We start from the raw sequence: 14,667 nt of genomic DNA, 5'->3' as shown, positions 1-14,667 counted from the left end.
GCCGACCCAGCTAAAGACCCCACAGACTACCCAGCCCCTATCCAGACCATCAACTGATCAACTGAGTTCACCTAAGATGAGAACTGCCCAACGAAGCCCAGCGCAAATCACTAAGCCACAGAATTACTAGCTAAATAGGTAATTATGTCAGTAATTTGGGGGTGGTTTGTCAAGCAAAATAAGCTAATTAATACATTACCCAGATTGGCAAATTTTTTCAGAGTAGCTCCAGAGTCAGTTCAAACTAACAGGTATTATTTTCAGATTTCCTTGGTTTTGCCCAGTGGAATTCTCTTTAATTCCTTGCAAACTAATCTATGCTATTTACTTAAAAGGACCTTTTGATTCCAGAGTTTTCAAGTTATCTAGCCTGTCATATAACTGAAAAACTAAGGAGAATCTAACAACCAACTCATCTCAGAGCCAGATGAGCTAAAGTTAATAAAAATTTTTTAAATCAAGGATACACATTTAACAAAATAAACCATAAATGAACTCACAGAAAGGCTATGACAAACACAGACAGCTTCTTAAAAAGAAAAGACATCACTTTGCTGACAAAGGTCTGCACAGTCAAAGCTATGGTTTTTCCTGTAGTCATGTATGCATGTGAAACTTGGACCATAAAGAAGGCTGAACGTGGAAGAATTGATGCTTTTGAACTGTGGTGCTGGAGAAGACTCTTTGGAGTCCCTTGGACAGCAAGGAGATCAAACCCATCAACCCTAAAGGAAATCAACCCTGAATATTCATTGGAAGGACTGATGCTAAAGCTGAAACTCCAATACTTCAGCCACGTGATACAAAGAACTGACTCATTTGAAAAGACCCTGATACTAGGAAAGACTGAAGGCTGAAGGCAGGAGGAGAAGGGGACGAAAGAGGATGAGATGATTGGATGGCATTACCGACTAGATGGACAAGAGTTTGAGCAAGCTCTGGGAGTTGGTGATGGACAGGGAAGCCTGGCATGCTGCAGTCCATGGGGTCACAAAGAGTCAGACATGACTGAGCGACTGAACTGAACTGAACTGAACTGAAGCAAAGAGACAACTCACTGGAAAAGACCCTGATGCTGGGAAAGATTGATGGCAGAGGGAGAAGGGGGCAACAGAGGATGAGAAGGCTGGATGGCCTCATCTACTCAATGGACATGAGTTTGAGCAAACTCTGGGAGAGAGTGAAGGACAGGGAAGCCTGCCTGGCATGCCGCAGTCCATGGGGTTGCAAAGAGTTGGACACAACTGAGTGACAGAACAACAAGCATATAAAACAAACTGCTGTGGCTGAAGAAGGGCTTAACGTTGTCCAGTCTGCCTCCTTCAGGAAGTAGTACTGTGATATTTTAAAGGAACATATCAATAATTTGAAAATTACTGCTCAATACTAGTTCATTAAATTCCTCCACATACTGATCTATTAAAGGTGTGGTTCTTAATCCTGGCCACATTTTGGAATCGCCTAGGAGTGAGCCTAGGCAACAATACATATTACTAAAAACTCTCCAAAGGATTACAGCACAGAGTTAGAGCCACTGAACAAACATAACTATCTCAAGTCCTATATTTGATGTAATAGTTTAAAAACAGTATGATACTATACTACTGGAATTTGAACCCTTTCCTTTTAGATTATCTCCCTTGATGAGTTCATATTTCTGGTATCCCTTGGTTACTTCCTTCAAGAAGTTCCTGACAATTATTTGTTAAGGAAATAATACATAGTTCTTGTAATACCAACTACCTGCAAATCAAACTGGTGAAGATATCAACTGACATTCCCTCTGTAGATAAGTTCTTACATCTCTATCAATATATAAGTGAAATTCCTCCCCCAATCCAATAGTTAAATAAATAAAATTATCAGAAAGAACTAAGTTTACAGAGCTAAGAATAACTGTTCAAATCATGCTCATCTTAACTATGAAGAATTACAAAACTGGATTAACAGTAAATAATCTGTGATATCTCACAGGAGACTGATTAAATATTTCATCAGAAAAAAATTACCTAAAAATATTTATAATCTTTTAATGAATTATGCATGAAGCTGAACTAGAAAAGTTGAACTCTCTACACGTTACTGAATATATATTCATGTATAACTTCAACAGTCTAATAAACATTATGATAGTAAGCATTTCTGCCCACTTACATGTTGAGCTTTTATTCATCTTTTACAAGAGATCCTGATGAAGGCCTTGACAAATTATTCCCATAAATCATTTTTCAAATACACGGTCAAACAAACAAAACTGAGCAAAGAAACGGGGTACACTGAACTTATCCCAGCAGAAAGAACAATAGAAACGGACTGCTAAAGATGTCAGACGTTGGAATTTTCAAACACAAGAACCTAGAATAATTCTGTTTAATAGTTGCTTAATGTCCAAAGAAATAAAGGCCAAGGCTGAAAACTGACCAATAGCTAGAAATATTAAATTTAAAAAAAAAAACCTTAAGATTTTTAAAAAGAGTATGAAACATTAGGACTGAAAAATCACAATAATCACAATTGAGACCTTAAAGGTTTAACAAAAAATAGATAACAGTATGAGAATTAGTGAACTGAAGCATAAATCATAAAAATAATCAAGAAGGCAGCAAATAGAGGCAAAAATGTGGAAAGTTAAGAGAGAAACTACAAGGTGGAGTGAGACGATTTAATACACATCCAATCAGGGGCTTCCCTGGTGGCTCAGTGGTAAAGAATCTGCCTGCCAATACAGGAGACATGGGTTCAGTCCCCAATCTGGGAAGATCCCACATGTGGTACAGTAACTAAACCCATGCACCCAACTATTAAGCCTATGCTCTAGAGCCCAGAAGCCACAACTACTGAGCCCACAAGCTGCAAATACTGAAACCCTCAAGCCCTAGAGCCCATGCTCTGCAATGAGAGAAGCCACCACAATGAGAAGCCCACACACCGCAACTAGGGGGTAGGCCCCATTTGCCACAACTAGAGAAAAGCCCATGCAGCAACGAAGACTCAGTACAGCCATAAATAAATAAATAAATTTCTTTTTACAAATAGACATCCAGATTCCTATGAGGAAAGGAAAAGCTGTATCTAAAGAGATAAAGAGATTAGAATTTCCCATAACTGATCAAAGATATTACTCCATAGATTCAAGAACCCCAGTAAGAAAATGAGGAAATTCATTCCTTAACAAATGAAAGCAAAACTGAAGAGACAAAGAGAAAAGAGACAAATTGTCTTCAAAGGAGCAACATACCAACAGCTGAATTCTCAAATCTGAAGACAAAAGACAGTGGAATGTTATCTTAAAAGTGCTGAAAGCAAACGCCAAGCTAGAATTCTATAACCAGCAAAATCATTCATGAATGAAGGCGCAACACAGACATTTTTAAATATGCAAAGAATCTGCCACCTGCAAATCTACATAAAGGAAATACCAGAGGGTGGTTGATAAATGGAAAATGATACTAATTATTATAAAAACTGAATAGAAAAGAAAGTAGTAAATGCATGTACAGCCATTTCTAAATGTGCACTGACTATATGAAGCAATATTTTTCTGAGGTTTAATAATATATTTGGAATGAAAATTAGGAAAGGTAAATGGAGGTCTTACAACTCCTGGGAAAGTATTAATATAAAGATTAATGTTATTTCTAGAGTAACAATTTAAAAAGTTTCCAAATTCGCAAAATGGGTATAGGGAATTCAGTTAAGTTCAGTCGCTCAATAGTGTCAGACTCTTGGCAACCCCAGGGACTGCAGCACGCCAGACTTGCCATCAATCACCAACTCCAGGAGCTTGCTCAAACTCATGTCCATCAAGTCGGTGATGCCATCCAACCATCTCATCCTCTGTCGTCCCCTTCTCCTCCCACCTTCAATCTTTCCCAGCATCAGGGTATTTTCCACTGAGACAGTTTTTCACATCAGATGGCCAAGTACTAGAGCTTCAGCTTTAGCATTAGTCCAATGAATATTCATCTGTCCAATGAATATTCAGGACTGATATCCTTTACGATTGACTGGTTTGATCTTCTCACTGTCCAAGAGACTCTCAAGAGTCTTCTCCAACACCACAGTTCAAAAGCATCAATTCTTCACTGCTTTTTTTATGGTCCAACTCTCTCATCCATACATGACTACTGGAAAAACCATAGCTTTGATTAGACAACTGTTTGTCGGTAAAGTAATGTCTCTGCTTTTTAATATGCTGTCTAGCTTTGTTATAGCTTTTCTTCCAAGGAGCAAATGTCTTTTAATTTCATGGCTGCAGTCACCATCCACGGTAATTTTGGAGCCCAAAACAATAAAGTCTGTCACTGTTTCCATTGTTTCCCTATCTATTTGCCATGAAGTGATGGGACCAGATGCCATGATCTTAGTTTTCTGAATGTTGAGTTTTAAGCCAGCTTTTTCACTCCTCTTTCAACTTTCATCAAGAGGCTCTCTAGTTCTCCTTCACTTTCTGTCATAAAGGTGGTATCATCTGCGTATCTGAGGTTATTGATATTTCTCCCGGCAATCTTGATTCCAGCTGGTGCTTCCTCCAGGTGGCATTTCACATGATGTACTCTGCATATAAGTTAAATAAGCAGTGTGACAATATATAGCCTTGTCATACTCCTTTCCCAATTTTGAACCAGTCTATTATTCCATGTCCAGTTCTAACTGTTGCTTCCTGACCTGCATACAGGTTTCTCAGGAGGCAGGTCAGGTGGTCTGGTATTCCTGTCTTTTGAAGAATTTTCCACAGTTTGTTGTGATCCACACAGTCAAAGGCTTTGGCATAGTCAATAAAGCAGAAGTAGATGTTTTTCTGGAATGTTCTTGCTGTTTCTATGATCCAGTAGATGTTGGCAATTTGATCTCTGGTTCCTCTACCTTTCCTAAATTCAGCCTGAACATCTGGAAGTTCTTGGTTCATGTACTGTTGAAACCTAACTTGGAGAATTTTAAGCATTACTTTGCTAGTGTGTGAGATGAGTGCAACTGTGCAGTAGTTTAAACATTCTTTGGCATTGTCTTTCTTTGGGACTGGAATGACTTTTTCCAGTCCTGTGGCCACTGCTGAGTTTTCCAGATTTGGTGGCATACTAAGTGCAGCACTCAGCATCTTTTAGGATTTGAAACTGCTCAGCTGGAATTTCATCACCCCCACTAGCTTTGTTCATAGTGATGCTTCCTAAGGCCCGCTTGACTTTGCACTCCAGGATATCTGGCTTGAGGTGAGTGATAACACCATTGTGGTTATCTGGGTCATTAACATCTTTTATGTATAGTTCTTCTGTGTACTCTTGCCACCTCTTCTTAATATTCTGCTTCGGTTAGGTCCATACCATTTCTGTCCTTAATTGTACGCATCTCTGCATGAAATGCTCCCTTGGTATCTCTAATTTTCTTGACAAGATCTCTAGTTTTTCCCATGCTGTTTTCCTGTTTCTTTGCATTCACTTAGGAAGGCTTTCTTATCTCTCCTTGCTACTCTTTGGAACTCTGCATTCAGATGGATATATCTTTCCTTTACTCCTCCTGCCTTTTGCAATTTCCAAATGAAGGCTTGGGTGATAAACTGCAATTAATTTTAATTTCAGCACTCTGCACAGTTTTAGCTACCTACCCCTTCACCCTCAACCCTGTGACAGGCAGTTATCCAATGATCCAGGTGTATCTTGCACACAGCTTGTGGGAGCCAGAGCAGGCTATACGGATTCTGTCCTTATATATGAGATCAGTCCTTTGATCATTGATTGCGGCTTTTGATTACAGAGGAACAGACACAAAAGGAGGGTAAGTCTCTTCTGTAACCCTTCTGACCACTGTCACAAGCCTATTCTCCTCCAGCTGAAGAGACTTCCAGGACTGAAAGGGCTGGTGTGTGTGTTGTTGTTTTTTAATTTTATCTTCTATTTTCTTCCCTTTATTTCTTTTGCCCCTTTTAAAAGTCAGTTGTTTAAGATCTAGGACATTCAAATGTAACTGAATATAGAGGGGAATTTAGAAAGTCATTCTGCATGCCCAGGAAAAGGTACAGTCTCAGAAAAGAGCTGAGAAGACCTTAGGCTTACAGTTCAGTCTGATCCTTGGCACAGAGACAATCTGTAACAATCAAAACAAAACAAAAATCAGCAAACCCTAGAGAAGAAGCAGAATCTTTTTTCCAGAGTTACCACATTTTAGGTTCATAGGTCCAGTTTTCAAAAAGAAAAAAAAAATCTCAGAGAATATTAAAAATTACAAAAGCATGGCCCAATCAAAGAAAAAAATGAACCAACATGGGAATGCAAAATGATACAGCTACTTTGGAAGGCAGTTTGATAGTTTCTTACAAAGCTAAACTATTACAATATGATCCAGCAAAAGAGCTCTTCATTATTTATCCAAAGTAGTTAAAAACCTGTGTCTAAAAAAACTTAAACACAGATGCTCATAACAGCTTTATTTGTAACTGCCAAACCTTAGAAGCAACCAAAATTTCCTTCAGTAGGTAAGTGGATAAACAAACTTATATCTAGACAGTGGAATATTATTTAGTATTAAAAAAAAATCAGCAACCAAGTTATGAAAAAACACAGAGGAACCATAAATGCATATTACTAAGTAAAAGAAGACAATCTGAGAAAGCTACAAGGTATGTGATTCCAACTATGAAATTCTGGAAAAGGCAAAACTATAAGAGTAAAAGTCAGTGACTGCTAAGAGTTAGGGTGTTGGGGGGATGAATAAGAGGAGCACAAAGTATTTTTAGGGAAGTGAAAATACTCTATATAATACTACAAGGGTGGATGCACATCAATATACATTTGTCCAAATAGACAGAATAAACCCTAATGTACAATACGTATACTTGCAATAATCTGTCAATGTAGTGATGAAAAGAAATTTTCACATATTGAGGTATGGGAAGTCATTCTGGCTCACACCTAAGATAACACAAATTTAACACTAATTAAAACAGCTGGTTTGTGGCCCATCAAACATACATCCTACACCTGCTCTAATTATTAAAGAAAAGGACACAATGACCAGAAATAAACAATGTTCATGGTAAGAATAAAGATTAAATCCCTGCTCCCTTCCTGGGATGCCAATCCTGGCACTCCTTCGATGATAAAAGACTCTCTTCCCAGGTTCAAGGCCACAGGGACTTGCTGTGTATATGCTCATATCTCTTTTAGAAACTTTGAAGCAATCTATTCATGACTTGTTTGATGGGTCTTTGTTCCAACACGATATAAAACTGTGCTGAAAAGTATGCTTTTCTGGAGCAGTTCCTCAGTTATCTGAGAAGCTGTCTTCCAGGCTAACTGTCCTCAGTTTGGCTTAAATAAAGCTCCTTTCTTTTTTCCTATTATAGACTGTTTAATTATGAATTAATTTTCTTGTGAACCTAAAAATGCTGTAAAAAAGTCTACTTTAGAAAAATGAAACAACCAGATGATGAACCTTAATAGACTAAAACAATTTCCTAAAGATACTCAAATAACTAAAGAAAAACACGAAAATAGTCAAGAAAACAGTATATGAAGAAAATGAAAATACCAATAAAAAAACAGAAAGCCTGAAAACAAATCAAAAGTAAATTATGGAGATGAAAAATACAATAACCAAAAATGAAAGTTCAATAGAGGAATCAAAGGCAGATTTGAGCAGAAAGAAAAATGAATAAGGGAACTTGTAAAGATAAAACAACTGAATTACTAAGTCTCAAGGGGAAAAAAAATGGAGAAAAGGAAATAGAACCTAAGGAACATCTATGGAACATCATGGAGTGCACCAAAAAGGCAGTGTAGGAGTTCCAGAAGATAAAGAGAGATAGAGATCATCTGAAGAAGTAATAACCAAAAAGTTCCCAAATCTGATGAAAAACACAAATATCCAAGAAACTCCAAGTAGGATAAACTGAAAGAGACCCATACTGAGACACATTATAATCAAATCGTTGAAAGACAAAGAGAAAAACTTGAAGTAATCAAGAGAGAAGTGACTTGTTTACATACAAGGAATCCTCAATAGGATTATCAGCAGATTTCTCAGCAGAGACTTTGCAGATCCGAAAGCAGTAGGCTTATATGTTCAAATTACAGAAAGAAAAACCTATCAACCATGAATTTGATACTCCCTCATAGCTCAGTCAGTAAAGAATCTGCCTGCAATGGAGGAGACCCAGGTTCGATTCCTGGGTTGGGAAGGTTCCCTGGAGAAAGAAATGGCAAACCACTATAGTATTCTTGCCTGGAAATCCCATGGACAGAGGAGCCTGGCAGGCTACAGTCCATGGAGTTGCAAGAGTCGGACACAACTTAGCAACTAAACCACCACCAAAATTCTCCTTCAAAAATGAGAGAGAAATTAAGACATTTATAGATAAAAGCTGAAGGAGTTATCACCAAACTTGTCCTTTAAGAAATACTAAAAGAAATCCTACAGTTGAAATGAAAGGACACTAGTTACTCAAAGTTGTATTAAAAAAATAAAGATCTCAGTAAAGGTAAATATGGGGCTTCCCTGAGAGCTCAGCTGGTAAAGAATCCACCTGCCACGCAGGAGATCCTGGTTGATTCCTGGGTTGGGAAGATCCCCTGGAGAAGGGATAGGCTACCCACTCCAGTATTCTTGGGCTTCCCTTGTGGCTCAGCTGGTGAAGAATCCACCTGCAATGCAGGAGACCTGGGTTCAATCCCTGGGTTGGGAAGATCCCCTGGAGAAGGGAAAGGCTACCCACTCCAGTATTCTGGCACAGAGAATTCCATGGATTATATAGTCCATATGGTCACAGTCAGTCAGACACAACTGAGGAACTTCCACAAGTAAATATACGGGTGATTGTAAAAACTAGTACTATTCTAACTTTGGGCTTTTTCCTCCAAAATTTTGTTTTCTACAGAGTTTTAGAGACTAATGCATAAAATTATTAATTTTTTTTGACACACAATGTATATAAAAGTTATCTTGTGACACCAATAACTGAAACCAAGTAGGGACAGAGCCGTACAGGAACAGAGTTTTTGTATGTTATCGAAACTGACTTTGTATAAATTTGAGTTAGTGTGTAACTTTAGGATGCTGCTACTGTTAGTGCTGCTAAGTCACTTCAGTCGTGTCCAACTCTGTGCGACCCCATAGACGGCAGCCCACCAGGCTCCCCCGTCCCTGGGATTCTCCAGGCAAGAACACTGGAATGGGTTGCCATTTCCTTCTCCAATGCATGAAAGTGAAAAGTGAAAGTGAAGTCACTCAGTCGTATCCGACTCGTAGCGACCCCATGGACTGCAGCCTACCAGGCTCCTGCATCCATGGGATTTTCCAGGCAGGAGTACTGGAGTGGGGTGCCAGAGCCTTCTCAACTTTAAGATATTAAATGTAATTCCTATGGTAACCACAAAAAAATAGCTAAAGAATATACAGAAAAGGAAATAAGGAAAGTAAAACATTTCACTGCAAAAAATAAACACAAAAGACAGTAATGTAGGAAAATCAGCAAAAAGACATACAATGAAAACTAAAAAATATTGCTGAAAGAAATTAAATAAATGGAAAGATCCCACATTCATGGATTAAAAGACTTAATATTATTAAGATGTCAATACTTTTGAAAGTGACCTACAGACTCAATGCAATCCCTATCAAATCATGGAAATACAAATTAAAATCATGATTAAGGCCACTATATATCCATAAGATTAGCAAAAATTTTAAAATATAACAATACCAAATTGATAGTGATGGGAAGGTAAACTGGTGTAACCATTCTGGTAAAAAGGATAACATTAACCTATAAAATTCAAGTATACTCTATGACCCTGGGAAGCCCTAGTGGTTCAGCAGTAAAGAATCTGGCTGCTAATGCAGGAGACACAGGTTGAATCCCTGGGTCAGAAACATCCCCTGGAGAAGGAAATGGCAACTCACTCCAGTATTCCTGCCTGGGAAATTCCACGGACTGAGGAGCCCGGCAAGCTACAGTCCATGGGGTCACAAACAGTCAGACATGACTTAGTGACTAAACAACAACAAACGACCCAGAAATTCCATTCTAACTATACACTTTAGAAATATTAAAGTTTATGTATATCAAATAATAAATGTTCAAAGCAAAATTATTTGCAACTGCCAAAAATGGAAATACCCAAGAGTCCATCAGTAATAGAATGAGTAAATAATTATAGATGCATACAGTTGAGTAAAACACAGCAGTAAGACCTAATGATGGAGAACCATGGCTATACACAGATGGATAATCATACACATGATGTTAAAAAAAGAAAGAAAAGGAAGTCACCAAAGGCTACCTGCAGCGTAATTCTGTGTATCTGAATTAACTGTTGGAAAAGTAAATTATATTCTATAGAGATATATACCAGCTGGAAAAAAAATTAAGCTAAGTGGTCAAAACCAAGTTAGTCAAGCAAAGGGTATTTTGCCTCTGGGGACCAAAGGTGAAGCTCAATTACAAAGCCCAGACTCCTATTTACTCCCAAGAACTGGGGATGGGGAAATCAGTATTCCAGTTCAACTTTCACCACTGATTAATCTTATGTCTTAAGTAATTAACTGGTCAATTTGTTCATTTTTTTTTTTTAATTTGTTCATTCTTTAAAGAAAAAGGTGGACAAGCAAAAGAAAAGACTATAACTTCAAGTGTAACGTTACATGGAACGGCACTGTTCAAAAAGGAATGACCCACAAATGTTACCACAGCACAAGTGGAGGAATCTACAATGTTACCCTGCATGCTACTGCCATACTATAAACAAACAAGTCAAGGGCAAAATCCTTCTTGCCAAGAGAATTAATGTATACATCGAGCAAAAAGCAGCCCTTAAGAGCCAAGACAGTTTCCCGAACATGTGAACAAAAATGATCAGGGGAAAAAACGGAAGCCACACAGAAAGGTACTCAAGTTCATCTGAAATGCTACCAAAGAAGCACACTTTGTGAGAACCAATGGAAAGGAGCCTGAGCTGCTGGAAGTCATTCCCTAGGAATTTGTGGTATAATAATAGTAATAATTAAAAGACCCCTGGATTGTTAAAAAAAAAAAAAAAAAAAAACCTAATAATTGGGTGATAGATGAAAATACTCTTTTCTATAACCGCTTACCTTCCACAAGCAATCTGAGTGACAATGCTTCCCATAAGTTCAAAAACTTTCCTTGGGTTTATTTCATGACTGGTAGAGTTATGACCCAACTGACCATACCCTCCGGCTCCAAAAGTAAACACTCCGCCTTCCTAAAAAGAAGACAAAATCCTTTGTGATTAGAAAGCCTGATAAAAGAAAATGATCTTCAGGAAAATAAGTTTCATTAAACCAATACTATTTTTTGCACTGCCTTTTACTATCTTTATATTCTTGTCAAATCACGGAAAATGTCATAAAATCTAAAAATGGTATCATTTTCAGTTTCCAAAGTAGCTCTGCAAAGAAAAAAAAAGTATGTATAAACACAGCACACAAATATACCTACTCTTAGCATAGTGTTACTAAACTATAGACAATCTTTAAAATATTTATCATAAAATACATAACTGGATTAAAGGTAATATTTTTTAAAAAGTAATTCATGATGACAGTTTAACAAAAGCACGGTTAGTATTTTTTCAGTTCAATTGCTTTTCTTCATAGTTGCAGCTACGTAAACAAATTTAAGCTATTAAATGAAAGTGGAATGAGAGTACTTATACAGACTGCTATGTCAGGAAATTGATTTTTCTGTTTAAAAACTTTTTATCATGGGGAATTTCAACAAAGACACAAAAGTAAAGACAAATATATATATATATTATTTATCTACGTACAAATATATATATTTATCTACATACAAATTACCATATAACGGTCACTTTCAACTGGTAAAACTTAGACAACCCTGGTTCATTGATGCCCTTGCCACTCGCTTTGGGAGGGTATTTCAAAGCAGAAAACTGTACCAAAGGTACTTTAAACTAGTAAACTGTGGTCCATAAGTCATTTCACCTATAAATGTGTATGTATTCTCAATGGAACATACCTCTAACAGATAAAAATATATAACACAATACCACTATACACAAAAAAATATTAATTTCCTTTTTTGGACAGAAATAGCATGGGGTCACAAAGAGTCAGACATGACTGAGTGACTGAAGTTTTGTTTCTCAGGTTTTTTCATCTTACTGACATTACTGATTTGACATAAGATTGTGAATATTTAAAATATACAACATGACATATATATACTCTGTGGAATTATTACTACAGTCAAATTAATTAACACATCTATTACCTCACATACTTTTTGGAGGGAAGGAAAAAGCTCAGATCTACTATCAGCAAATTTTAAGTACAGAATACTGTATTGTTAATAGTCACTATGTTGTACATTAGATCCTCAGAATGTAAAAACCTTGCAACAGGAAGTTTGTACCCTTTGACCACATATCCCCAGTTTCCTCATGCCCTACACCCTGGGAACTATCATTCTACTCAATGTTTCTGTGAATTTGACTTTCTATTCCTAATTGCCTCCCCTTTCACTTTTTTTTAACAATTCCATGTATAAGTGATACCATTTAGTACTTGTCCTTGCCTGGCTTATTTCACTTAGCATAATGCCTCCAGGTTCACTTATGCAGTTACAAATGAAAGCATTTCCCCTTCTTATGACTGAATAATATTCCAGTATATGTATGTATGCCCACGCACACATGTACACATCACATTTCCTTTATCCACTCATTTGTCAGTGGACACTTTGGTTGTTTAAGTATTTTGGTTATTGTGAACAATGCTTCAGTAAAAACGAGCACAGTTATCTCGCTGGGATCCTGTTTTCATGTCCTTCAGAAATACATCCAAAAGTGGGATCGCTGGATCTTACAGTGGTTCTATTTTTAATATTTTGAGGAATCTTCATACTGTTTTCTGTAATGTCTGCACCAAGTTGCATTTCCAACAGCAGAGTATAGGGTTCCCCTTTCTCCATAAACCTGTTTTTGTTTTTTAATTATAGTGATCATAACAGATATGAGTTTGTGGTCTTGATTTGCATTTCCTGAAGATTTTGATGTTGATACTGAGCACCTTTTTCATGATCTTTTGGTCATTTGTGTATCTCCTTCAGAAAATGTCTATTCAAGCCCTTTGCCCATTTTTAAATTAGACTATTTTTCAGTCATGAATTATTTGAGTTCCTTATGTATTTTAGATATTAACCCCTAACCAGATATGTGATTTACAAATATCTTCTCTCATTCCACAGGATGACTTTTCATTTTGTTGACTGTTTCCTTTGCTGTGCAGAAGCTTTTAGTTTATTTTTGCTTTTGTTATCTGTGTGCTTTTGGCGTCACATCCAAGAAATAACTACCAAGACTCATGCCAAGAAACTTTCTCCCCAGGTTTTCTCCTAGGAGTTTTACAGTTTCAGGCCTTACATTTAAGTCTTTATTCCATTTTGAGCTACATTTTGTAAGTGGTATGAATTAGGGATCCAGCATTTGCATATGGATGTTCAGATTTCCCAGTATCATTTATTAATGATGATGTATGCTTTCAGCATCTTGTTAATGATTTGCTGCATTTATTTCTGACTATCTAGGACTGCAAGATCCAACCAGTCCATCCTACAGGAGATCAGTCCTCGGTGTTCATTGGAAGGACTGATGCTAAAGCTGAAACTCTAATACTTTGGCCACCTCATGCGAAGAGTTGACTCATTGGAAAAGACCCTGATACTGGGAGGGATTGGGGGCAGGAGGAGAAGGGGATGGCAGAGGATGAGACGGCTGGATGGCATCACTGACTCGATGGACATGAGTTTGAGTGAACTCTGGGAGTTGGTGATGGACAGGGAGGCCTGGCGTGCTGCGATTCATGGGGTCGCAAAGAGTCGGACAAGACTGAGCAACTGAACTGAATTGATTCTGTTTCATTGGTATTAATATATGTGCTTGCTTTTACACCACTATCATGCAGTTTTGGTTACCATAGCTTTGTAATATAGCTTCAAATCAGGAACCACGATGCCTCTACTTCACTGCTCTTTCTCAAGATTGCTTTGGCTATTCTGGGTCTTTCATGGTTCTGTATGAATTTTAAGATTGTTCCATTTCTGTGAAAACTGCCGCTCGAATTTGAAATGGATTACATTGAATCTGTAGATCACTTTGAGTAGTACAGACATTTTAACAATATTTGTTCTTCAAATCCAAGAACACGAGAAATCTTTCCATTTATTTCTGTCTTCTTCAATTTCTTTCATTGATGTCATATAGTTATCAGTGTACAGGTCTTTCCTGTTTGGTCTACCTTTATTCCTAAGCATTACATTGTTTTTAATGCTACTGTAACTGGGGCTGCTGCTTCTCTCTTTTTAGTTCGTTAGTGTATAAAAACACAACCCACTTTAAATGTTAATTTGTATCTTGCAATGTCACTAAATTCATTTATTGGTTCTAACAAGATGTTTCAAGGAGTCTTTAGGGTTTTCTCTTTATAGTATCAAGTCATCTGCAGAGACAATTTTACTTTTTCCTTGCTAACTTGAATGTCTTTAATGTTTCTCATGACTAATTGCTATGGCTAGGACTTCAAGTACTTTTTTTTTTGGCCATGCAGTATGCGGGATCTTAGTTCCCCAACCAGAGATGGAACCCATATCCTCCCACAGAGGAAGCATGGAGTTCCAACCACTACACTCCC

At 37.4% G+C, this 14,667-nt stretch overlaps 1 protein-coding gene across 7 annotated transcripts in view; it reads right to left on the bottom strand.

Annotated features, from left to right (window-relative positions):
* Positions 1–14,667, bottom strand: part of HERC4 (HECT and RLD domain containing E3 ubiquitin protein ligase 4) — a 131,142-nt gene that overhangs the window by 67,316 nt on the left and 49,159 nt on the right. For all 7 annotated transcript variants that reach the window (XM_070364474.1, XM_070364473.1, XM_070364471.1 and 4 more), the window contains exon 7: positions 11,086–11,216. In XM_070364474.1, coding sequence (XP_070220575.1) covers positions 11,086–11,216 — 131 coding nt within the window. The remainder of the gene's footprint in view (positions 1–11,085; positions 11,217–14,667) is intronic.

This window comes from Bos mutus, chromosome 28 (genome assembly GCF_027580195.1).
Source record: "Bos mutus isolate GX-2022 chromosome 28, NWIPB_WYAK_1.1, whole genome shotgun sequence".
Lineage (NCBI taxonomy): Eukaryota > Metazoa > Chordata > Mammalia > Artiodactyla > Bovidae > Bos > Bos mutus.
The sequence above is the reverse complement of the archived record's forward strand: the minus strand, read 5'-3'. Positions and strand labels throughout refer to the sequence as shown.